At 38.7% G+C, this 25376-nt stretch overlaps 1 protein-coding gene across 1 annotated transcript in view; it reads left to right on the forward strand.

Annotated features, from left to right (window-relative positions):
• NEK1 (NIMA related kinase 1) overlaps positions 1-25376 on the forward strand; it is a 200528-nt gene that overhangs the window by 149108 nt on the left and 26044 nt on the right. The window contains exons 28-31 of the mRNA XM_064273582.1: positions 15633-15812; positions 18128-18245; positions 23275-23363; positions 24179-24426. Coding sequence (XP_064129652.1) covers positions 15633-15812; positions 18128-18245; positions 23275-23363; positions 24179-24426 — 635 coding nt within the window. The remainder of the gene's footprint in view (positions 1-15632; positions 15813-18127; positions 18246-23274; positions 23364-24178; positions 24427-25376) is intronic.

Consider the following 25376-nt stretch of genomic DNA (forward strand, 5'->3'; position numbering starts at 1 on the left):
TTTTGCTTAGATCCACAATCAATAGCCATGGAAGCAGCAGTCAAGAAATCAAAAGACACATTGCATTGGGCAAATCTGCTGCAAAGGACGTCTTTGAAGTGTTGAAGAGCAAAGATACCACTTTGAAGACTAAAGGTGCACCTGCCCCAAGCCATGGTTTTTTCAATCACATCATATGCATATGAAAGCTGGACAATGAATAAGGAAGACCGAAGAAGAATTGATGCCTTTGAATTGCCGTGTTGTTGAAGAATACTGAATATAGCGTGGACTGAGAAAAGAACAAACAAATCTGTCTTAAAAGAAGTACAACCAGAAAGCTGCTTAGAGGCAAGGATGGAGAGACTGCATCTTACGTATTTTGGACATGTTGTCAGGAGGGATCAGTCCCTGGAGAAAGACATCATGCTTGGCAGAGTACAGGGTCCGCGGAAGAGAGGAAGACCCTCAACGAGGTGGATTGACACAGTGGCATTACAATGATTTTGAGGATGGCTCAGGAGCGGGCAGTGTTTTGTTCTGTTGTGCATAGGGTTGCTATGAGTCGGAACCGACTCGACGGCACCTAACAACAGTTGATGGTCTGTTCTGTAGTTTGCCCCTGGCCTTGTTCTGACTGATGAAATTGAGCCTTTCCATCATCTACTACTTGTAATCTAGTCTCCTATGCTGCTATTTAGAAAAATGCATTCAAGGAAAAAGCAGAAGATGATCCTTGAGCTCATCTCATGTGCTTGCCTGCTCTCTTCAGGACTGTAGCCCATCAGGCCCTGCCTGCACAGATTGTTTTCCCAAGACTTCAAACAGTTTTTTTATGTTTTTTTGTCCATCATTTGTACCTATTTTTGGTGAGAGATTAATCCAGTATGATTTATGCTATCATGGCCAGAAACAAAAGTCCCTCCGCCACATTATTTGTTTTTTTCTTGACTATGTTGTGTGTCATGGAGTCGATTCCAACTCGTAACAATGCTATAGAACAGTGTAGAACTGCTCCTGTAGGGTTTCTTAGGCCATAGTCTTTATGGGAGCAGATTGCCAGGTCTTTTCTCACGTGGAGCGGCTGGTGGGTTCGAAGTACAAACCTTTCAATTAGCAGCCAAGCACTTATCCATTGCACCACCAGGCTCCTTTCTTCACTGTAATAGTAGATATTCATTGTAAAACATTTAGAAAGTACAGAAAACTATGCTGTCGAAAAGTGAAATTACCCCCAAACTCTGCTATCTGAAGACTGAATTTCTGCTATTCAGATGGATCTTATTCTTAATTTAAAACTCAGTATTATTGTTTAAAAAAAAAATTATCTGTACATGTAATTCAAAATGCCCAGTAGCCCTGGAAGTCCATTACCAAAAACCGTAGTCCCTGACCCCAGTCCCCACCCTATTTATTTCCTGCTGCCAGAGTCAACTACTTTCAGCTCTTCTAGAAACTACTTGCTTTCTTAATCGTTAACATAGTTCTAAATCAAATACCTATGCCACTACTCCCTGATATTTTTAAGCATTTTTTTAATCTGAGTATCTCAGAGGCAGCCACCTCCCGTCTATCAGTGAAGGCTTCTAGACTAAGATGGACTGGAAAGAAAGGTCTGGTGATCTACTTCTGAAAATCAGCCAGTGAACTCCCTGTGGATTTCAAAGGCACGAGCCACATCAATGGCGTGGCTTCAGACCTGGCAGCACTTCGTTTCACTGTGCACAAGGTTGCCGTGAGTTGGGGGCCAACTCAACGGCAGCTGACAATGTTGACTTCTTACTTTGAAAAATAAGGATTTAGCTTCCTTTTCTGTTCTTTGCCGATATCATTGTATACATGTACACTTCCCATCCCTACATCTTCCAGATATAATTATAACTTTGGTTAAATCAGGATTCAGTGTTAGGAGTGTTATGACCATATATATGCTAATCAAGGCTAAGCACGTATTTTTTTTTGTTTTCTTAAATAATGATTTATTTTTTATTTACTTTGTTTTCTATGGAGCCGTGGTGATGCAGTAGTTAAGAGCTACGGCTGCTAATCAAAAGGTCAGCAGTTCGAATCTACCAGCTGCCCCTGGGAAACCTATGGAGCAGTTCTGCTCTGCCCTAAAGGATCACTATGAGTCGGAATTCACTCAATGGCCACAAGTATTTCTTTATTTCTAGCGTATTGCCACACTGTCCCGTAGATATGTTAATCTTTTCTCAGACCATCCAGATACCTTAGCTATTTTATCAAAACAGCCTTCCTTGATGCATTTCTTTGGATTGCCTTCTGACCTGCTCCAAACCAGACAGGGTTTTTACTTGGACTGCTATAAAGATGTCATCCTTACCTTCCCCTTATTAGATCTCTTCTTGCCTGGAGCACATGGTTTCCTTTTTCTTGATATATCTCTGCATTTTGCTTACATCCATTGAATGTGATTTTTGTGTGTATGTAACCATGTGTGGTGAGGATTGCTGTTGTCCTGCAGTATCCAGTTTTCCCCTCTTAGTAATACGCTCTCCCCCTGCCATGGGTTTTTGCTGGCCACATGCTTGCTTAGCCACAGACTACATTTTCTGCTTCCTTTGCAGTTAGGTATGCCCATGTATAAAGGCTAAATATAAAAAAATAACCATTAGGCACATCTTAGGCTGGATTCTGTAGAGAAGCAAAACCAGTAAAGCGTATAAATATAACAGATAGATTTATATCAAGGAAATGGCTCGCATGATTGTAGAGGCTGGAATGTCCCAAGTCCATGGATCAGGATAGAGGCTTCTCCTGATTCACGTAGTTGCAGGAGCTGGCAAACCCAAGATCACCAGGTCAGAAAGCAGGGCTCTTATTCACAGGCTGTGAAGATCAGGAATCCCAAGATCAGCAGGCAAGACCGCAAGGCTTCTCCTGATTCATGTAGCTGCAGGGGCTGGCGAACCCAAGATCAGGTTGGAGAGCAGGGCTCTTGCTCACAGGCTATGAAGATTGACAAATCCCAAGATCGACAGATAAGCTGCGAGCTCAAGTCCCAAATAACGGAGATCAGACAAACAGGAGGCAGCTGCAGGATCCAGAGCAGGCAAAAGCCAGAATGTCCACTTATATTTGGATGCAGGCCACATGCCCAAGGAAACTCCCTTTCAACTGATTGGCTGCTCAGAGCAGATCCCATCAAGGAGGTGATCACATATAAACACTGAGAATCATGGCCCAGCCAAGTAGACACACAGTCTTAACCATCACAAGGCACTGTATAGATATCCTCTTTTTGAAATGCCTTAAGGGTCACTGGAAACTCTGGTGGTGTAGTCGTTAAGTGCTACAGCAGCTAACCAAGAGGTCGGCAGCTTGAACCCACCAGGCACTCCTTGAAAACTGTGGGGCAGTTCTGTTCTGTCCTAAAGGGTCACTATGAGTCAGAATCGACTCAATGGCAGTGCGTTTGGTTTTTGGTTTTATAGGGTCGCTATAGGTTTGCTTGATGGCAAAATTGGCTTGATGGCAGTGGGGTTTCATGTTTCTTGCCCATTTTTCCATTGTGTTTTTCTTGTACTTTTAGGAGTTCTTTGTATATTCTGGATAAATGTCCTTTGTTAGTTGTATATCTTAGAAATACATTTTGTCTTTCACTGGCTTTTTATGGAATAGCATTTTTTTTTTTAATTAACTTTTATTGAGCTTCAAGTGAACGTTTACAAATCAAGTCAAACTGTCACATATAAGTTTATATACACCTTACTCTGTACTCCCGCTTGCTCTCCCCCTAATGAGTCAGCCCTTCCAGTCTCTCCTTTCGTGACAATTTTGCCAGCTTCCAACTCTCTCTATCCTCCCATCCCCCCTCCAGACAGGAGATGCCAACACAGTCTCAAGTGTCCACCTGATACAAATAGCTCACTCTTCATCAGCATCTCTCTCCTACCCACTGTCCAGTCCCTTTCATGTCTGATGAGTTGTCTTCGGAAATGGTTCCTGTCCTGTGCCAACAGAAGGTTTGGGGACCATGACCGCCGGAATTCCTCTAATCTCAGTCAGACCATTAAGTATGGTCTTTTTGTGAGAATTTGGGGTCTGCATCCCACTGCTGTCCTGCTCCCTCAGGGGTTCTCTGTTGCGCTCCCTGTCAGGGCTGTCGTCGATTGTGGCCGGGCACCAACTAGTTCTTCTGGTCTCAGGATGATGTAGGTCTCTGGTTCATGTGACCCTTTCTGTCTCTTGGGCTCTTAGTTGTCATGTGACCTTGGAGTTCTTCATTCTCCTTTGCTCCAGGTGGGTTGAGACCAATTGATGCATCTTAGATGGCCGCTTGTTAGCATTTAAGACCCCAGACGCCACATTTCAAAGTGGGATGCAGAATGTTTTCATAATAGAATTATTTTGCCAATTGACTTAGAAGTCCCCTTAAACCATGGTCCCCAAACCCCTGCCCTTGCTCCGCTGACCTTTGAAGCATTCATTTTATCCTGGAAACTTCTTTGCTTTTGGTTCAGTCCAGTTGAGCTGACCTTCCATGTATTGAGTATTGTCCTTCCCTTCACCTAAAGCAGTTCTTATCTACTAATTAATCAGTAAAAAACCCTCTCCCCCCTCCCTCCCTCCCCGCCTCGTAACCACAGAAGTATGTGTTCTTCTCAGTTTATACTATTTCTCAAGATCTTATACTAGTGGTCTTATACAATATTTGTCCTTTTGCCTCTGACTAATTTCGCTCAGCATAATGCCTTCCAGGTTCCTCCATGTTATGAAATGTTTCACAGATTCGTCACTGTTCTTTATCGATGCATAGTATTCCATTGTGTGAATATACCACAATTTATTTATCCATTCATCCGTTGATGGACACCTTGGTTGCTTCTAGCTTTTTGCTATTGTAAACAGAGCTGCAATAAACATGGGTGTGCATATATCTGTTTGTGTGAAGGCTCTTATTTCTCTAGGGTGTATTCCAAGGAGTGGGATTTCTGGGTTGTATGGTAGTTCTATTTCTAACTGTTTAAGATAACGCCAGATAGATTTCCAAAGTGGTTGTACCATTTTACATTCCCACCAGCAGTGTATGAGAGTTCCAATCTCTCCGCAGCCTCTCCAACATTTATTATTTTGTGTTTTTTGGATTAATGCCAGCCTTGCTGGTGTGAGATGGAATCTCATGGTAGTTTTAATTTGCATTTCTCTAATGGCTAATGATCGAGAGCATTTTCTCATGTATCTGTTAGCTGCCTGAATATCTTCTTTAGTGAAGTGCCTGTTGATATCCTTTCCCCACTTCTTGATTGGGTTGTTTGTCTTTTTGTGGTTGAGTTTTGACAGAATCATATAGATTTTAGAGATCAGGCGCTGGTCAGAGATGTCATAGCTGAAAATTCTTTCCCAATCTGTAGGTGGTCTTTTTACTCTTTTGGTGAAGTCTTTAGATGAGCATAGGTGTTTGATTTTTAGGAGCTCCCAGTTATCTGGTTTCTCTTTGTCATTTTTGGTAATGTTTTGTATTCTGTTTATGCCTTGTATTAGGGCTCCTAAGGTTGTCCCTATTTTTTCTTCCATGATCTTTTTTTTTTTTTAATAACTTTTATTAAGCTTCAAGTGAACGTTAACAAATCCAATCAGTCTGTCACATATAAGTTTACATACATCTCACTCCCTACTCCCACTTGCTCTCCCCCTCTTGAGTCAGCCCTTTCAGTCTCTCCTTTCTTGTCAATTTTGCCGGCTTCCCTCTCTCTCTATCCTCCCATCCCCCCTCCAGACAAGAGTTGCCAACACAATCTCAAGTGTCCACCTGATATAATTAGCTCACTCTTCATCAGCGTCTCTCTCCCACCCGCTGACCAGTCCCTTTCATGTCTGATGAGTTGCCTTTGGGGATGGTTCCTGTCCTGTGCCAACAGAAGGTCTGGGGACCATGGCCGCTGGGATTCCTCTAGTCGCAGTCAGACCATTAAGTTTGGTCTTTTTATGAGAATTTGGGGTCTGTATCCCACTGATCTCCTGCTCCCTCAGGGGTCCTCTGCTGTGCTCCCTGTCAGGGCAGTCATCGATTGTGGCCGGGCACCAACTAGTTCTTCTGGTCTCAGGATGATGTAGGTCTCTGGTTCATGTGGCCCTTTCTGTCACTTGGGCTCATAGTTATCGTGTGACCTTGGAGTTCTTCATTCTCCTTTGCTCCAGGTGGGTTGAGACCAATTGATGCATCTTAGATGGCCGCTTGTTAGCATTTAAGACCCCAGACGCCACATTTCAAAGTGGGATGCAGAATGATTTCATAATAGAATTATTTTGCCAATTGACTTAGAAGTTCCGGCAAACCATGTTCCCCAGACCCCCGCGCTTGCTCCGCTGACCTTTGAAGCATTCATTTTATCCCGGAAACTGCTTTTGGTCCAGTCCAATTGAGCTGACCTTCCATGTATTGAGTGTTGTCTTTCCCTTCACCTAAAGCAGTTCTTATCTACTGATTAATCAATAAAAAACCCTCTCCCACCCTCCCTCCCTCCCCGCCTCGTAACCACAAAAGTATGTGTTCTTCTCAGGTTTACTATTTCTCAAGATCTTATACTAGTGGTCTTATACAATATTTGTCCTTTTGCCTCTGACTAATTTCGCTCAGCATAATGCCTTCCAGGTTCCTCCATGTTATGAAATGTTTCAGAGATTCGTCACTGTTGTTTATCGATGCGTAGTATTCCATTGTGTGAATATACCACAATTTATTTATCCATTCATCTGTTGATGGACACCTTGGTTGCTTCCAACTTTTTGCTGTTGTAAACAGAGCTGCAATAAACATGGGTGTGCATATATCTGTTTGTATGAAGGCTCTTGTATCTCTAGGGTATATTCCCAGGAGTGGGATTTCTGGGTTGTATGGTAGTTCTATTTCTAACTGTTTAAGATAACGCCAGATAGATTTCCAAAGTGGTTGTACCATTTTACATTCCCACCAGCAGTGTATGAGAGTTCCAATCTCTCCGCAGCCTCTCCAACATTTATTATTTTGTGTTTTTTGGATTAATGCCAGCCTTGCTGGTGTGAGATGGAATCTCATGGTAGTTTTAATTTGCATTTCTCTAATGGCTAATGATCGAGAGCATTTTCTCATGTATCTGTTGGCTGCCTGAATATCTTCTTTAGTGAAATGTGTGTTCATATCCTTTCCCCACTTCTTGATTGGGTTGTTTGTCTTTTTGTGGTTGAGTTTTGACAGAATCATGTAGATTTTAGAGATCAGGCGCTGGTCGGAGATGTCAGAGCTGAAAATTCTTTCCCAATCTGTAGGTGGTCTTTTTACTCTTTTGGAGAAGTCTTTAGATGAGCATAGGTGTTTGATTTTTAGGAGCTCCCAGTTATCGGGTTTCTCTTCATCATTTTTGGTAATGTTTTGTATTCTGTTTATGCCTTGTATTAGGGCTCCTAGGGTTGTCCCAATTTTTTCTTCCATGATCTTTATCGTTTTAGTCTTTATGTTTAGGTCTTTGATCCACTTGGAGTTAGTTTTTGTGCATGGTGTGAGGTATCGGTCCTGTTTCATTTTTTTTGCAAATGGTTATCCAGTTATGAATAGCATTTTTTTTAAAGAACAAAAATAGTTAATTTTATTATAGTCCAATTTATTCAGTCTTTTTCTTCATAATTAGCATTTTTTGTATTCTCTTTTAAAAATCCCAAGCAACCATGATGATACACTCCTGTGTTATCTTCTAGAAGCCTTATGGTTTGCTTTCTAATTTGGAGCTGCGGTTCTACTCATGTAAGTTTTTCTGTGAAGTATGAAAAAGGAGACAATTCATTTTTTTTTCTTCCTCCTGGTCTGGATAGCTAGTTAACTCTGCTCATTAATTTAAAAGGCCTTTCTTTTCCTAAGGGTTATGACAGAATTAGCGTTGGAGAGATTTGCTGACAGTGAGCTAGAAATAGAAAGCAAAACCTTCAAGGAATAAACGGGAGTGATTTGGGTGAGTTGTAGATAACTGCAAGAATTCGGTATGAGGTAAATCCACTCTCTCCTGGCATTGATTAAAATATGGAGACTTGTAGAGCAATTAGAAGTAGAAATTACTACGAACAAACAAAAAAAAATTAGTTAATAATTTTAAAAATACTGTTTTGATACATATATATTGATTTTGAAAGGGAAAAAGAAGCAAACCATATATTATCCACCCTGGAAACAATTACTGTATACAAATGAAATTCGACTATGATATACCTCAATCACTTGTTATTTTTTATTATCTGACAGAGGTTAATGAGTAATTACTTGTAGGGCTGCATTTTTTTAATTGTTTTATTGTGGTAAATATATATGTATCAAAACATTTGCCAATTCAACATATTTTACATGTACAATTCAGTGACATTGGTTACATTCCTCTTGTTGTGCAACTTGGCCACTATCCGTTTCCAGATTATTTCACCACTGTTAACAGACACTGAGTGCCCCTTCCCTCACTCCTGGTAACCAATAATAAGCTTTGGTCTCTGTGCATTTATTCGCCCATTTCATATAAGCGGGATCATATAATATTTATTCTTTCGTTACTGATTAATTCAATCAACATAATGTTTTTAAGACTTACCCTTATTGTACCATGTATCAGGACTTCATTTCTCTTTATGACTAATACTTCATTTTTTTCTTTTTTTTTTATTAAGCTTCAAGTGAACGTTTACAAACCCAGTCAGTCTGTCACATACAAGTTTACATACATCTCACTCCCTACTCCCACTTGCTCTCCCCTTCTTGAGTCAGCCCTTTCAGTCTCTCCTTTCGTGACAATTTTGCCGGCTTCCCTCTCTCTCTATCCTCCCATTCCCCCTCCAGACAAGAGTTGCCAACACAATCTCAAGTGTCCACCTGATATAATTAGCTCACTCTTCATCAGCGTCTCTCTCCCACCCGCTGACCAGTCCCTTTCATGTCTGATGAGTTGCCTTTGGGGATGGTTCCTGTCCTGTGCCAACAGAAGGTTTGGGGACCATGACCGCCGGAATTCCTCTAATCTCAGTCAGACCATTAAGTATGGTCTTTTTGTGAGAATTTGGGGTCTGCATCCCACTGCTGTCCTGCTCCCTCAGGGGTTCTCTGTTGCGCTCCCTGTCAGGGCTGTCGTCGATTGTGGCCGGGCACCAACTAGTTCTTCTGGTCTCAGGATGATGTAGGTCTCTGGTTCATGTGACCCTTTCTGTCTCTTGGGCTCTTAGTTGTCATGTGACCTTGGAGTTCTTCATTCTCCTTTGCTCCAGGTGGGTTGAGACCAATTGATGCATCTTAGATGGCCGCTTGTTAGCATTTAAGACCCCAGACGCCACATTTCAAAGTGGGATGCAGAATGTTTTCATAATAGAATTATTTTGCCAATTGACTTAGAAGTCCCCTTAAACCATGGTCCCCAAACCCCTGCCCTTGCTCCGCTGACCTTTGAAGCATTCATTTTATCCTGGAAACTTCTTTGCTTTTGGTTCAGTCCAGTTGAACTGACCTTCCATGTATTGAGTATTGTCCTTCCCTTCACCTAAAGCAGTTCTTATCTACTAATTAATCAGTAAAAAACCCTCTCCCCCCTCCCTCCCTCCCCGCCTCGTAACCACAGAAGTATGTGTTCTTCTCAGTTTATACTATTTCTCAAGATCTTATACTAGTGGTCTTATACAATATTTGTCCTTTTGCCTCTGACTAATTTCGCTCAGCATAATGCCTTCCAGGTTCCTCCATGTTATGAAATGTTTCACAGATTCGTCACTGTTCTTTATCGATGCATAGTATTCCATTGTGTGAATATACCACAATTTATTTATCCATTCATCCGTTGATGGACACCTTGGTTGCTTCTAGCTTTTTGCTATTGTAAACAGAGCTGCAATAAACATGGGTGTGCATATATCTGTTTGTGTGAAGGCTCTTATTTCTCTAGGGTGTATTCCAAAGAGTGGGATTTCTGGGTTGTATGGTAGTTCTATTTCTAACTGTTTAAGATAACGCCAGATAGATTTCCAAAGTGGTTGTACCATTTTACATTCCCACCAGCAGTGTATGAGAGTTCCAATCTCTCCGCAGCCTCTCCAACATTTATTATTTTGTGTTTTTTGGATTAATGCCAGCCTTGCTGGTGTGAGATGGAATCTCATGGTAGTTTTAATTTGCATTTCTCTAATGGCTAATGATCGAGAGCATTTTCTCATGTATCTGTTAGCTGCCTGAATATCTTCTTTAGTGAAGTGCCTGTTGATATCCTTTCCCCACTTCTTGATTGGGTTGTTTGTCTTTTTGTGGTTGAGTTTTGACAGAATCATGTAGATTTTAGAGATCAGGCGCTGGTCAGAGATGTCATAGCTGAAAATTCTTTCCCAATCTGTAGGTGGTCTTTTTACTCTTTTGGTGAAGTCTTTAGATGAGCATAGGTGTTTGATTTTTAGGAGCTCCCAGTTATCTGGTTTCTCTTTGTCATTTTTGGTAATGTTTTGTATTCTGTTTATGCCTTGTATTAGGGCTCCTAAGGTTGTCCCTATTTTTTCTTCCATGATCTTTTTTTTTTTTAATAACTTTTATTAAGCTTCAAGTGAACGTTAACAAATCCAATCAGTCTGTCACATATAAGTTTACATACATCTCACTCCCTACTCCCACTTGCTCTCCCCCTCTTGAGTCAGCCCTTTCAGTCTCTCCTTTCTTGTCAATTTTGCCGGCTTCCCTCTCTCTCTATCCTCCCATCCCCCCTCCAGACAAGAGTTGCCAACACAATCTCAAGTGTCCACCTGATATAATTAGCTCACTCTTCATCAGTGTCTCTCTCCCACCCGCTGACCAGTCCCTTTCATGTCTGATGAGTTGCCTTTGGGGATGGTTCCTGTCCTGTGCCAACAGAAGGTCTGGGGACCATGGCCGCTGGGATTCCTCTAGTCGCAGTCAGACCATTAAGTTTGGTCTTTTTATGAGAATTTGGGGTCTGTATCCCACTGATCTCCTGCTCCCTCAGGGGTCCTCTGCTGTGCTCCCTGTCAGGGCAGTCATCGATTGTGGCCGGGCACCAACTAGTTCTTCTGGTCTCAGGATGATGTAGGTCTCTGGTTCATGTGGCCCTTTCTGTCTCTTGGGCTCATAGTTATCGTGTGACCTTGGAGTTCTTCATTCTCCTTTGCTCCAGGTGGGTTGAGACCAATTGATGCATCTTAGATGGCCGCTTGTTAGCATTTAAGACCCCAGACGCCACATTTCAAAGTGGGATGCAGAATGATTTCATAATAGAATTATTTTGCCAATTGACTTAGAAGTTCCGGCAAACCATGTTCCCCAGACCCCCGCGCTTGCTCCGCTGACCTTTGAAGCATTCATTTTATCCCGGAAACTGCTTTTGGTCCAGTCCAATTGAGCTGACCTTCCATGTATTGAGTGTTGTCTTTCCCTTCACCTAAAGCAGTTCTTATCTACTGATTAATCAATAAAAAACCCTCTCCCACCCTCCCTCCCTCCCCGCCTCGTAACCACAAAAGTATGTGTTCTTCTCAGGTTTACTATTTCTCAAGATCTTATACTAGTGGTCTTATACAATATTTGTCCTTTTGCCTCTGACTAATTTCGCTCAGCATAATGCCTTCCAGGTTCCTCCATGTTATGAAATGTTTCAGAGATTCGTCACTGTTGTTTATCGATGCGTAGTATTCCATTGTGTGAATATACCACAATTTATTTATCCATTCATCTGTTGATGGACACCTTGGTTGCTTCCAACTTTTTGCTGTTGTAAACAGAGCTGCAATAAACATGGGTGTGCATATATCTGTTTGTATGAAGGCTCTTGTATCTCTAGGGTATATTCCCAGGAGTGGGATTTCTGGGTTGTATGGTAGTTCTATTTCTAACTGTTTAAGATAACGCCAGATAGATTTCCAAAGTGGTTGTACCATTTTACATTCCCACCAGCAGTGTATGAGAGTTCCAATCTCTCCGCAGCCTCTCCAACATTTATTATTTTGTGTTTTTTGGATTAATGCCAGCCTTGCTGGTGTGAGATGGAATCTCATGGTAGTTTTAATTTGCATTTCTCTAATGGCTAATGATCGAGAGCATTTTCTCATGTATCTGTTGGCTGCCTGAATATCTTCTTTAGTGAAATGTGTGTTCATATCCTTTGCCCACTTCTTGATTGGGTTGTTTGTCTTTTTGTGGTTGAGTTTTGACAGAATCATGTAGATTTTAGAGATCAGGCGCTGGTCAGAGATGTCAGAGCTGAAAATTCTTTCCCAATCTGTAGGTGGTCTTTTTACTCTTTTGGAGAAGTCTTTAGATGAGCATAGGTGTTTGATTTTTAGGAGCTCCCAGTTATCGGGTTTCTTTTCATCATTTTTGGTAATGTTTTGTATTCTGTTTATGCCTTGTATTAGGGCTCCTAGGGTTGTCCCAATTTTTTCTTCCATGATCTTTATCGTTTTAGTCTTTATGTTTAGGTCTTTGATCCACTTGGACTTAGTTTTTGTGCATGGTGTAAGGTATGGGTCCTGTTTCATTTTTTTGCAAATGAATATCCAGTTATGCCAGCACCATTTGTTAAAAAGGCTTTCTTTTGCCCAATTAATTGACACTGGTCCTTTGTCAAATATCAGCTGCTCATACGTGGATGGATCTATGTCTGGGTTCTCAGTTCTGTTCCATTGGTCTATGTGCCTGTTGTTGTACCAGTACCAGGCTGTTTTGACTACTGTGGCTGTATAATAGGTTCTGAAATCAGGTAGAGTGAGGCCTCCCACTTTCTTCTTCTTTTTCAGTAGTGCTTTGCTTATCCGGGGCTTCTTTCCCTTCCATATGAAACTGGTGATTTGTTTCTCTATCCCCTTAAAATATGACATTGGAATTTGCATCGGAAGTGCGTTAAATGTATAGATGGCTTTTGGTAGAATAGACATTTTTACTATGTTAAGTCTTCCTATCCATGAGCAAGGTATGTTTTTCCACTTAAGTATGTCCTTTTGAATTTCTTGTAGTAGAGCTTTGTAGTTTTCTTTGTATGGGTCTTTTACATCCTTGGTAAGATTTATTCCTAAGTATCTTATCTTCTGGGGGGCTACCGTGAATGGTATTGATTTGGTGATTTCCTCTTCGGTGTTCTTTTTGTTGATGTAGAGGAATCCAAGTGGTTTTTGTATGTTTATTTTATAACCTGAGACTCTGCCAAACTCTTCTATTAGTTTCAGTAGTTTTCTGGAGGATTCCTTAGGGTTTTCTGTATATATAATCATGTCATCTGCAAATAGTGATAACTTTACTTCTTCCTTGCCAATCCAGATACCTTTTATTTCTTTGTCTAGCCTAATTGCCCTGGCTAGGACTTCCAGCACGATGTTGAATAAGAGTGGTGATAAAGGGCATCCTTGTCTGGTTCCCGTTCTCAAGGGAAATGCTTTCAGATTCTCTCCATTTAGAGTGATATTGGCTGTTGGCTTTGCATAGATGCCCTTTATTATGTTGAGGAATTTTTCCTTCAATTCCTATTTTGGTAAGAGTTTTTATCATAAATGGGTGTTGGACTTTGTCAAATGCCTTTTCTGCATCAATTGATATCATGTGGTTTTTGTCTTTTGTTTTATTTATGTGATGGATTATATTAATGGTTTTTCTGATATTAAACCAGCCTTGCATACCTGGTATAAATCCCACTTGATCAGGGTGAATTATTTTTTTGATGTGTTGTTGGATTCTATTGGCTAGAATTTTGTTGAGGATTTTTGCATCAATGTTCATGAGGGATATAGGTCTATAATTTTCTTTTTTTGTAATGTCTTTACCTGGTTTTGGTATCAGGGAGATGGTGGCTTCATAGAATGAGTTGGGTAGTATTCCGTCATTTTCTATGCTTTGAAATACCTTCAGTAGTAGTGGTGTTAACTCTTCTCTGAAAGTTTGGTAGAACTCTGCAGTGAAGCCGTCCGGGCCAGGGCTTTTTTTTTGTTGGGAGTTTTTTGATTACCGTTTCAATCTCTTTTTTTGTTATGGGTCTATTTAGTTGTTCTACTTGTGAATGTGTTAGTTGAGGTAGGTAGTGTTTTTCCAGGAATTCATCCATTTCTTCTAGGTTTTCAAATTTGCTAGAGTACAATTTTTCATAATAATCTGAAATGATTCTTTTAATTTCATTTGGTTCTGTTGTGATGTGGTCCTTCTCGTTTCTTATTCAGGTTATTTGTTTCCTTTCCTGTATTTCTTTAGTCAGTCTAGCCAATGGTTTATCAATTTTGTTAATTTTTTCAAAGAACCAGCTTTTGGCTTTGTTAATTCTTTCAATTGTTTTTCTGTTCTCTAATTCATTTAGTTCAGCTCTAATTTTTATTATTTGTTTTCTTCTGGTGCCTGATGGATTCTTTTGTTGCTCAGTTTCTATTTGTTCAAGGTGTAGGGACGGTTCTCTGATTTTGGCTCTTTCTTCTTTTTGTATGTGTGCATTTATCGATATAAATTGGCCTCTGAGCACTGCTTTTGCTGTGTCCCAGAGGTTTTGATAGGAAGTATTTTCATTCTCGTTGCTTTCTAAGAATTTTCTTATTCCCTCCTTGATGTCTTCTATAACCCAGTCTTTTTTCAGGAGGGTTTTGTTCATTTTCCAAGCTAATACTTCATTTTATGGATGTACTACATTTTGTTTATCCGTTCACCTGTCGATGGACATATAGGTAGTTTCCAGCTTTTGGCTCTTGTGAACAGTGCTACGGTGAACATTGACATATGTGTTTCTGTTCCTGCTTTTAATTCTTTCAGGTATATACCTAGGATTGGGATTGTTGGGTCATATGGTAGTTCTGTGTTTAGCCTTTGGAGGTGCCTTTAAATTGTTTTCCATAGTGCTGTGCCATTTCGCATTCCCTCCAGTAAAGGACAAGCTTCTGATTTCTCCACATTCTCGCTGACATGTTATTTTCTGGTGTTTTGATCATAGCCATTCCAGTGGGGGCGGTTTTGATTTGCATCTTCCCTAATGACTAATGGGAAACCCTGGTGGCATAGTGGTTAAGCGCTACGGGTGGTTACCAAAAGGTTGGCAGTTCGAAGCCACCTGGTGCTCCTTGGAAACCGTGTGGGGCAGTTCCACTTTGTCTTGTAGGATTGCTATTAGTTGGAATCAACTCGACGGCATCGAGTTTGGTTTTCTTTTTACAAGTCCCAGGGTGGCACAAATGGTTAAGTGCTGGGCTACTAACAAAAAGGTTGGCAGTTTGAAACCACCCAGAGGTGCCTTGGAAGACAGGCTTGGAAGTCTGCTTCCAAAAGATCACAGCCATTGAAGACTCTGTGGAGCACAGTTTTACTCTGAAACACGTGGGATCACCACAAGTCAGAGTCAACTCAACAACAACTGGTTTGGTTTTTTGGTTTAACGGTGTCGAATATACTTTCATGTGCTTGTCGGCCATTTCTGTGTCCTCTTTAATGAAATGTCTGTTTCTTTTGCTGTTTTTTGATTCGGATATTTGTCTTTTTACTGTTAAATTGTAGTGTTCTTTATATATTCTGGGTATTAAACCCTTATCCAATTTATGGTTCCCAAAATTTTTCTCCTAATCTGTAGGTTGTCTCTTCAGGATGTAATTTTTGAAGTTTGCTCTAAATGCTGTCATAGGTAAAATTCAAGCCATTTTGAGAACCTAGCATAATTTTTCATCTTTTGTTTCTACAGAGATTTCTCCTGAAGGGGAAAAATACAAACCCTTAATTGCTGGAGAAGAAAAAGTACAATGTATTTCTCTTGAAATACACCCCTCAGCTACTGTTGATTCTCCTCCTATTGAGATAAAAAGTCCACAGGTTAGGGAGTCATCTCCACAGATGTTACTGATACCAGAAGGAAATTTGGATGGTATGTTTTAATGGATCAAAATGAGCTGTATTTGACTTAAAAGTGCTTAAATTTCTTCTTTATAAACAGGCCTCTATAAACAAATCGTCAAAATTGTATATACGTCTGGGTGATCCATCTCAAATCTGCATGTTTTCAATAAGTGTTCTTGTTTTCTATTGCTACATGAAAAATCACCCCCAAAAACTTACTGTTAAAACAACAACTAGTTAATTTATTATACCTCATTTTGTATGTCAAGAATTGAGTCAGGGCATAGCTAATATGATTTTTGTAATCATGTGCTTTAGTCTGGGGTCACTTGGTGATTGATATTCAGCTGGCAGCTAGGCTAGTCTGAAGGATCCAAGATGGCTTTACTCCCATGTTTGGCATCTTGGCAGGGCTCAGGTGGGCCTGCTTAGCTAGGTCCCTCTCCTTCTTCATTTTAGTGTCAGGGCCTTGCCACCTGGTCTTTCTAGGATAGTTAAACTTCTTCTCATGGTGGCGCAGGCTTCTAGCTACCAAGGTGGAAGCTGCTAGTCCTCTTAAAAACTGGGCTTGCAACTGGCATAGATCACTTCTGCCACACTGCATTGGTCAGGGCAATCACAATGCCCGCCTAAACTCAAGCGAGGGAAACAGAGCCCACCTCTAGATGAGAGGACCATCAGAGACCTTGTGACATGTGTGACCATGTTTAATTCACCACAATAAGTTAAATTGCCTTATTAAAATCATGGTTATTAGGTGTCTTAAAGTAGGTATCTTAAAAGCATAGTTACTAGCTACTTTTTCTTAAAAAAAAGTTGGACATTTAATGGAGACTGTATAGCCTAATGCAAGGGGTCAGCAAACTTTTTCTATAAAGGACTAGAGAGTAAATTCAACACCCTCTGTCCAAGCTATAGGAGCCCTGGTGGTGCAGTGGTTAAAGTGCTTGGCTGCTAAATGAAAGCTCAGCAGTTTGAACTCACCAGCCGCTCTGCTGGAGAAAGATGTGGCAGTCTGCTTCCATAAAGATTCATAGCCTTGAAAACCCTATGGGGCCGTTCTTTGTCCTATAGAGTTGCTCTGAATAGGTATCGAAAGCAGTGGGTTTGGTTTTTGTGGTTTGTTCCAGGCTCTAAGGAGCCCTGGTGATGAGTGGTTAAAGTGCTTGGCTGCTAATTGAAAGGTTGGTGGTTCGAACCCACCAGCCACTCCGCAGGAGAAAGAGGTAGCAGTCTGCAGCCTTGGAACCCCTATGGGGCGGTTCTTCTCTGTCCTGTCGGGTGGCTATGAGCCAGAATCAACTTGACGGACGGCAGTATGCTTGGTTTGGTAGTAAATATTTTAGGCTTTGTGGTCCATATGATCATATATCTAGCTTGTAAAATGAGAAAAAGTCACATTTCTATGATTAAGGTACTGGAGGACAGAATTATTCATAAAATAAAGTAAAAGAGGATATGCTCCCAGAGTACTTACTTACCTTGTATGAGTGACACCCCTCCAAAAAAAAAATTGAATAAAGGAGAAAACCTTTAAGGATTGGTACAATATCAATTATTTTTCTGATTAGAGCACGTATTTGGAAAAGGAGAAGGAAAGACTGGATTTCAGAAAAAAAGAGGAGGTGGTGGTGAACAAAATGGTATTGATAGTATTAACTGGAGAGGAAAAGAGAAGCTAAGCATTTAAAGAAAGAAAAGCTCGTGTTTTTATCACTGCTTTTCTTTAAAAAAATATCAACTAGGTAAAAAATGAGCTTCTGCTAGAAAAGAGATTTTATTTATTATTAATAAATATTACTATTTTGAGGGCCTGGGAAAATAGGCTTAGTGTACCTCAATTATGTTTTCAAAATAAGTCCAGGTAATATTCTTTTGTTTGTTTTCTTTTATGGTTGCTGAAGATAGATTTGAATGGTCCTTTTAGTCACTATTCAATGTTACCACAGCCTATTCTCCCACATTTCTATCCACATATACTTTTATCCTTTAAGCTGGTTTTTATATCTTCTTTAAACCATTTCACATTATCCTGAAGTTTTAGTAAAGAGAAAAATTTATGTAGTAATAAAAAACCCAGAGTACGCAGTATTTCCTCTGTAACGCAGTTTCTATTGTAGTGATGAAACAGAAGGAAGATCCTGTTATTTCAGAAAACAGTTGCCTTAGAGTGTCGAGCACAAGAACAGGATGAGAGGCCTACAGATAAAATGTTTAGTTTTTCTGTTATAACTAATGTATGAGCCTAAAATTAGGTAGCGACAATTTATAGAAAGCTCATTTGGTTTTCCCAACACTAGTTTTGCTTTCAGACATGTTTCTTGTTCTGTTTTTGCTTTGCAGAACCTGATGATTTGGAAACAGAAGTTCTACACGAGCTAACTGGATTAAAAAAAGATGGTAGCTTGCCCTGTCCTGTTACTGATGTGTGGGCTGAGGAAAAGGAAGCAAAGGAGACTGAGTACGGTACCTGTTTTTCCATTTCAAAACTGAGGTTCCTTTTCGTAATAGCATTTAAAAAATAATGCAGGACCCTAATATTGCAATATTATATTATAATATTAGCTTATAAGTTGATTTTTTAGAAGGTATTACATTCACACGGTCTGGAAACCAACAAATATATAAAAATGTGAAGTAAGAAGTCTTTGTCCTGCCAGTTTCCACTTTCTCCTTCCAGGTATTGATGTTGTGATCCCAGTTAGCATTGTGATTGCTTTGACCGATATTTATACATAAAAATGTAAATATTTTTAATACATACATAAGCAAACACGAATAGTCACCCTCCCTTTCTAAATACAGTTGTTAGCATAATGTATGCAGTATTCTCCATCTGGTTTATTTTTACTCATATAATAATAAATCTAGGAAATTTTTTCATATTGATCCATCTGTGTTATGGCTACACGTTATTTCCATTGTATGAATGCACGGTGACTATTTGATGGACATTTATTGATGTGACAATGATGGTGCAATAAATAACCTTTTACACAAGGTAATTTTGCAGATACAGAAGTATATCTGTAGGTTACAGACATAGGAGCGGAATTGCTGGGTCAATTGCATTTTCCCCATAGCCTTGCTAAACTTTCATTATCAGACTTTCTGATTTTTGCCAATCCGATAGGTAAAAGATATATATCCATTTGGGTTCATAGTTCATCTATCTCTTATCATAGGTGAAGTTGAGTACATTTTTTCAAATGCTTGTGTCATTTGTATTTCCTTTTCTGAATTTTCTGTCCATATTTTTTACCTTTTTTTTTTTTTTTTAGTTGGTTTTGGTCTTTTATAAAAGAACTCTTTAAATATTTTAGGTATTGGCCCTGGTTGTTACATGAATTGTTGCATGAGTTTACAATTTATTAAATTTATTCCACCTTCCCCCACAAAAAAAATCTGTTGGCATTTTATTGGATTATTAAATTCGTACATTACCGTAAGGAAAATCAACATACTATGTTTTTCCTGTTCAAGAAGAACGTGCAAGCCTCTCTCTTTGATCAGGCTTTGGAGTTTTGTAGTGCCTTTCATTGAGATTTCATACTTTTATTAGTAAGCTAATTTCTAGGTATAGTATGTCCTTTTTGTTTGCTCTTCTAGGTGGTGCCTGTTTTTCTGTGAGATCTCGTAACTGGGCTTTGTATGTGTCAAAGCTATGCATTTCTTTACATTGATTTTGTACCCCCCTACCTGTGGAATTGCTCATATAAATGTTTTCCCTTATCTAATATTATAATGAATTATATTACTAGGTAATGTAATACTGAGCTGTCTGGCATTCCTTCAGTGAGCCCTCCTTGGTTATGATACGTTACCAGTTCAATGTACTAATGTTTGATGTTTGATGATACTTTATTTAGGATTTTTTTGTTAATCCTTGTGAGATTTACCTGTAGCTTCCTTTTGTTGTGGAAATCATTGTTAGAGTTTGGTATTCTTGTTATACACACTCTTCACAAAAAATCACTAGAAGTTTATTCCTTTGTGATGCTCTATAGCAGGGGTTGGCAAATATTTTCTGTAAAGGGCCAGATAGTAAATATTTCAAGTTTGCAGACCATATACTCCGAGTCACAGCTATTCAGCTCTGACATTGTACCGCAAAGCAGCCATAGATAATACATAAACAAATGAGCATGCCTGTTCTGATAAGACTTTATTTACAAAAACAGGAGGAGAGTGGGACTTGACTTTTGGGCCATAGTTTACTGACCCCTGAGTTAGAATTGTTGAAGTATCAATGGCATTATCTCATCTGGAAACAGCTGGGCCTGGTGATTTTTTTGTTTGTTTTGTTGGGTGAAGTGGTTGTTCATTGATAACTTTCTCTCTTTAAAAAAAAAAAAAAGGGTCTGTTTAGAGATCCTAATTCTTCTGGGATCAGTTTTTAAATAATACTTTCCTAGAAAATAGATAACTTATCCACGTTTTCAAATTTGCCTGAAATTAAGCAAAATATTTCTTTTTATTTCTGTTATTTCCCTTGAAACATTTTTTATTATGCTTTCTCCCATTATTTATTTTCTTGACTAGGCTAACTATAGTTTATTTACTTTATTTTTCAGTGAGTTGATTTTGGTTTTTAATTTCCTTAGTTTTAGTGTCCCTCTGCTTTTTAACTCTTTAATTTCTCTTAACACCTTTCTTCTGCTTTTCTTCAATTTATTTCGTTTTTTTCCTACTTGTTGATGAGATGCTTATTTGTTTTTATTCTTTATTATTTATGCTTTAGGTCTCACATTTTTCTATGGGCAATCCCTTAGTAGTATCCCATAGATTCTCATATGTATTGTTTTAATTGTTACTACTTTCTAATGATTTCTGATTTCAGTTTCTGTTTCTTTTGACCCAATACTTGTTTAACAGAAAACTATTAAGTTTTCCAGCAATAACCAAAACCAAACCGGTTGCCATTGAGTCAATTGCGACTCATAGTGACCCTATAGGACAGAGTAGAACTGCCCCATAGGGTATCCAAGGAGCTGCTGGTGGTTTTGAACTGCCAACCTTTTGGTTAACAGCCATAGCTCTTAACCACTACACCACCAAGGTTCCAAACCAAGTATAGGTTGGATAGACGCCTGTCATACCAGGGAGTGCTCTTACATTCCGGAAAATGTCTTCTTGCTGACTCTTTTTGAGATCTATCACTGCTCGTCCCTCTCTCCAGAGCTTTGTGTCTCTACTTTCTTCCATGTAATTCCTGCTTGATGTCACATATACTTTGAAGTCTGGAGATTATACATCTAATCTCCTAATTTTGCCAAAAATGGTGTTTGGGCTCCCTTCCCCCCCTCCTCCCTGCCATCTTCCCACTCCCCAGCTCTTTGTTGCTTTTGAATGATTTTCAGGACACAAAGACGAGGTGGTGATAATATGCAGCAAAATTCTTACCAGAAATCTTGTAATATCCCTTAAAACCATTACCTATATGTTTATTAACCTCCCTTAAATTCTTTGAAGATAAAGACTTTAGTCTTTTTTTTTTTAACTTTTTTATTATGAAAGTAATATAAAATCAGAATTTGATCCATGTATGTATGAAAATTTGATACATGATAAGGAGGGTATTTCTGATCAGTTGGAAAAAATTATCTACACAATACACACCATTGAAAGAAATCAGGAACAATTTGGAAAAAAAATGAAGTTCTAATTTTGAGACCATTCAACAAAACAATACCCAGTGGATTAAAGACCTAAATGTTAAAAAAAAAAAAAAGAAGGGGTTATAGTAATTATACCCCAGCCCCTGGCAACCACTAATCTGCTTTCTCTCTCTATGGATTTGCCTGTTCTAGACATTTCATGTAAATGAAATCATATAATGTGTGGCCTTTTCATATCTGGCCTCTTTCACCTAGCATGTTTTCAAGGTTAATCTTTCCTTTTCATGGATGAGTAATATTCCATTATATGGATATACTAGATTTTGTTTAACTGTTCATTAGTTGATAAATATTTGGGTTTTTCCACCTTTTGGCTATTTTGAGTACTGCTGTTATAAACATTTCTGTAGACTCTTCTCTTCGAAAACCTGTTTTCAATACTGTTTGGCTTTATACACAGGAGTGGAATTGCTGGGTCATGTGATAATCTTGGAGCCCTGATGACGCAGTGGTTAAGAGCTTGGCTGCTAACCAAAAAGTTAGCAGTTCAAATCCACCAGCCTCTCCTTGGAAACCCTGTGGGAAAGTTCTACGCTGACCTATAGGGTCGCTATGAGTCAGAATTGACTCCACAGCAGTGGGTTTGGTTTTTTTTTTTGTTATGGTGATCTTATGTTTACTTTTTAGGAACCAAGGAACATTACATTTTGAATAAAGTCATGTATTACTTGTGTAATTAAAAGTTCATGAAAACTTAAAAATATAAAATTGTTCAAAATTTGAAACTGATTGAAAAAGTAGAGAATTTGAAATTGATTGAAAAGTATTAAGAAAATAAAAACCACCTATAAGCCAACAACACCCCCTTCCCCGAGATAAATTATTGGTACCTTTTAGAATATATTCTTCCCATATTAAAAATTCTTGTTAAAACTTGGAATACCTAAATTTAATAATTTCAAACTGTATTGAGTAAAAAAGTATGGGTTCTTCTTTACTTTTTGTCCTCAATCTTAATTCCCTCCGTGTGGGGCTTAAACATTTTTGTGCATATCATTCTATTTCTTTTTCTGTGCTACACACCATTTTTTTCAAAAACAAATACCATATGATACACATTGTTCTGCAAATTACTTTGTTCACATTGTAATATGTCTTGGCTGTTGTTCAACATCAGATTCATATAGATCTCTGCTTCATTCTCTTTAACATTTAATACATGATTTTCTGTAGTATTAGTATATCATAATTGTTTTATATTTTCCACTGTTTATTTCAGTTCTCATAAAGCAGTGATTCTCAAACATTAGCATGCATCAGAATCACTTCGGAGTTTATTAAAACACAAATTTCTGGGTCTTACCGCCTAGAGTTTCTGATTCATTGATTCAGAATGGGTTCCCAGAATTTGCATTTCTAACATGTTTCCATGTATTGCTGCTGTCTGGGGACCACACTTTGAGGACCACTATCATAAGGCGTAAACCCTGGTGGCATAGTGGTTAAGAGCTATGGCTGCTAACCAAAAGGTTGGCAGTTCGAATCCACCAGGTGCTCCTTGAAAACTCTATGGGGCAGCTCTACTCTGTCTTATAGGGTCGCTATGAGTCGGAATCGACTCAACGGCAACAAGTTTGGTTTGGTTTATCATAAGACATGATTTTTGTGAATGATTAATGATTGATGAGGGTTTGAACAGGATAAAAAATACAACATGCTTAGGAGAGAAAGTATGTATACAGGTGAGAAAGGTATCTGGAAGAGGAATCTCAGGATGCTAGGGAACTTATGTTCCATTTTGTATATTTTAGAATGTTTTTATTTCCAGTAAACTTTTTTTTTTTTTTTTTCTGGTGTACTCATTTTTGGCAGGTTGGAAGATAGGATCACCATTCAGCAAAATGAGGTTTCTGAAGATGAAATCCTGAGGAATGCGGACCAACTTAGTGCAGTTCAGATAGGTAAACATCATTGTATAACTCTAGTTACTTTCTAGAAGGTTGTTAGTACCAACCTGTTTTATTTGTGCAACATATAAATACTGAAAATCCCTTATCAGTCACCTCAATCATTTAGAAAATTTAATAGGCATAGAGCACTGAATGCATTGGTTAATAAGCCTGGATTGTATGGCAACTTTGACAGTAAAATTTTTTTTGTCAATTATTTTAATGAATATTCAAGTTAAAAATAATTGACTGCCAAAATTCAGTCAGTGTACTTAAGACATTAAGTTGCCATCTCGTTTTTAATAGTACTAGGAAATGTACATTTTTTTTCCCTAACTAATGTTATTAGTAGCTGTCAGGTTGATTCCAGCTTAGGGTGGCTTCACGTGTGCAGAGTAGAACCGCTCCATAGGGTTTTCGTGGCTGGGACCTTTCCGAAGCGGATTACCAGGCCTGTCTTCCGAGGCACCTCTGAGTGGGTTCAAACTGCCAACCTTTCAGCGATTAGTCGAGCACTTAACCAGTTGTACCACCAAGGGATAACCAGAACTAATTATGAGTGGATAAACAGTGTATTTTTTCATATTTCCTTGGATTCATGCCTACATTTTAAAACTTCTAATATAATAAAAGTATTTAATATATTAAATCTACTTTCTGAAGATAGTCTATCATGTTAATGGTTATTTTATAAAGTAATAGAATTACACACCTTTTAACTTTCTGGATAGACTTATTTGCTAGAATTCATGTTAAATACACGCATTATCACTGTCACTTAGAAGTATATCATATAGATTCAACATCGTTTCTTCCTTATACCACAGAGCCTGAAATCGATGATTCGTCGCACTTCAAATGTGATGTAGATAAACCTATGCCACCAGAACCATTTTTCCATAAAGTGGTTCAATCTGAAGACTTGAAAATAGCCTCTGAAGTTCAGTCAATTCAGTGTTCACCAGAAGAGTCCTTTCCACTTCGTTCTCGCTCTGATTCACCACCAAAAAACAAAAGCAAGAATTCATTGTTGATTGGTCTTTCAACTGGTCTATTTGATGCAAACAACCCAAAGGCAAGTATGTTACTCAAATGGAGAATTTTTCCATTTGATATTTTTATTGATTGTTTTTCATTGAAAAACCATAGTGTTGAGTTGTAATTCCTTAAAAATGTAAACACATACAAACACACATACGTCAAAATGAACAAAAACACCAAAAATTCTCCATCTCCTTTTCCGAGACACTGAAAAGAAATTGCCGTGGAGAGTGCGGCTAGGACAGAGACTGTCTCACCTTGGGATGCTTTTCATACTTCTACTTGCATAAAAGGTCTTCCTTACACTACCCTCTCCCTTGGCCATACCCTACCCAACTCCTACTTTTAATATGAGATTAAGCTAAAGCAATATATCTTAAATGGGCAGAAGCGCCACATTGCCTGGTTTGTATGTAAAAAGATTAGTAGATGTTTATATGCACTTTCCAGCTTTCAGACCTCTTACTTCTTCTCACTTGTTATTTTTAAAAATATATAACCAATTAGAACATTATCCTCTGTAGAAAATTTTAAAATACTAGTAAAAATAACATACTCTTTTGTTGCATTACTTTTCATATATGTACCAATAAATAACTTTTTACCAAAATAGCATATTATACAAACTCTTTTTGTAACCTGCTTTTATATTTAATATATATTATAATATTACAAGCATTTTGTCATTTTGTTAAATATTCTCTCACATAACTTTTAATGTCTGTATATTTCATTGTGCTGCTATATCATAATTCTTTTTAGTTAATCCTTTTCTATTGTTGGGCCTTTAGGTTTCAATTTTTATTATTGTAACCACCTACCCACAGCTCTGGAGCCATGGTGGCTCTGTGGTTAAGCATTCGGTTACTAACCAAAAAGGTCAGCAGTTCATATTCATCAGCCACTCCTTCGAAACCCTATGGGACGGTTCTACTCTCTCGTTCTTCTCTGTCCTATAGGGTAGCTATGAGTTGGAATCAGCTG

Source organism: Loxodonta africana, chromosome 21 (genome assembly GCF_030014295.1).
Source record: "Loxodonta africana isolate mLoxAfr1 chromosome 21, mLoxAfr1.hap2, whole genome shotgun sequence".
Classification (NCBI taxonomy): domain Eukaryota; kingdom Metazoa; phylum Chordata; class Mammalia; order Proboscidea; family Elephantidae; genus Loxodonta; species Loxodonta africana.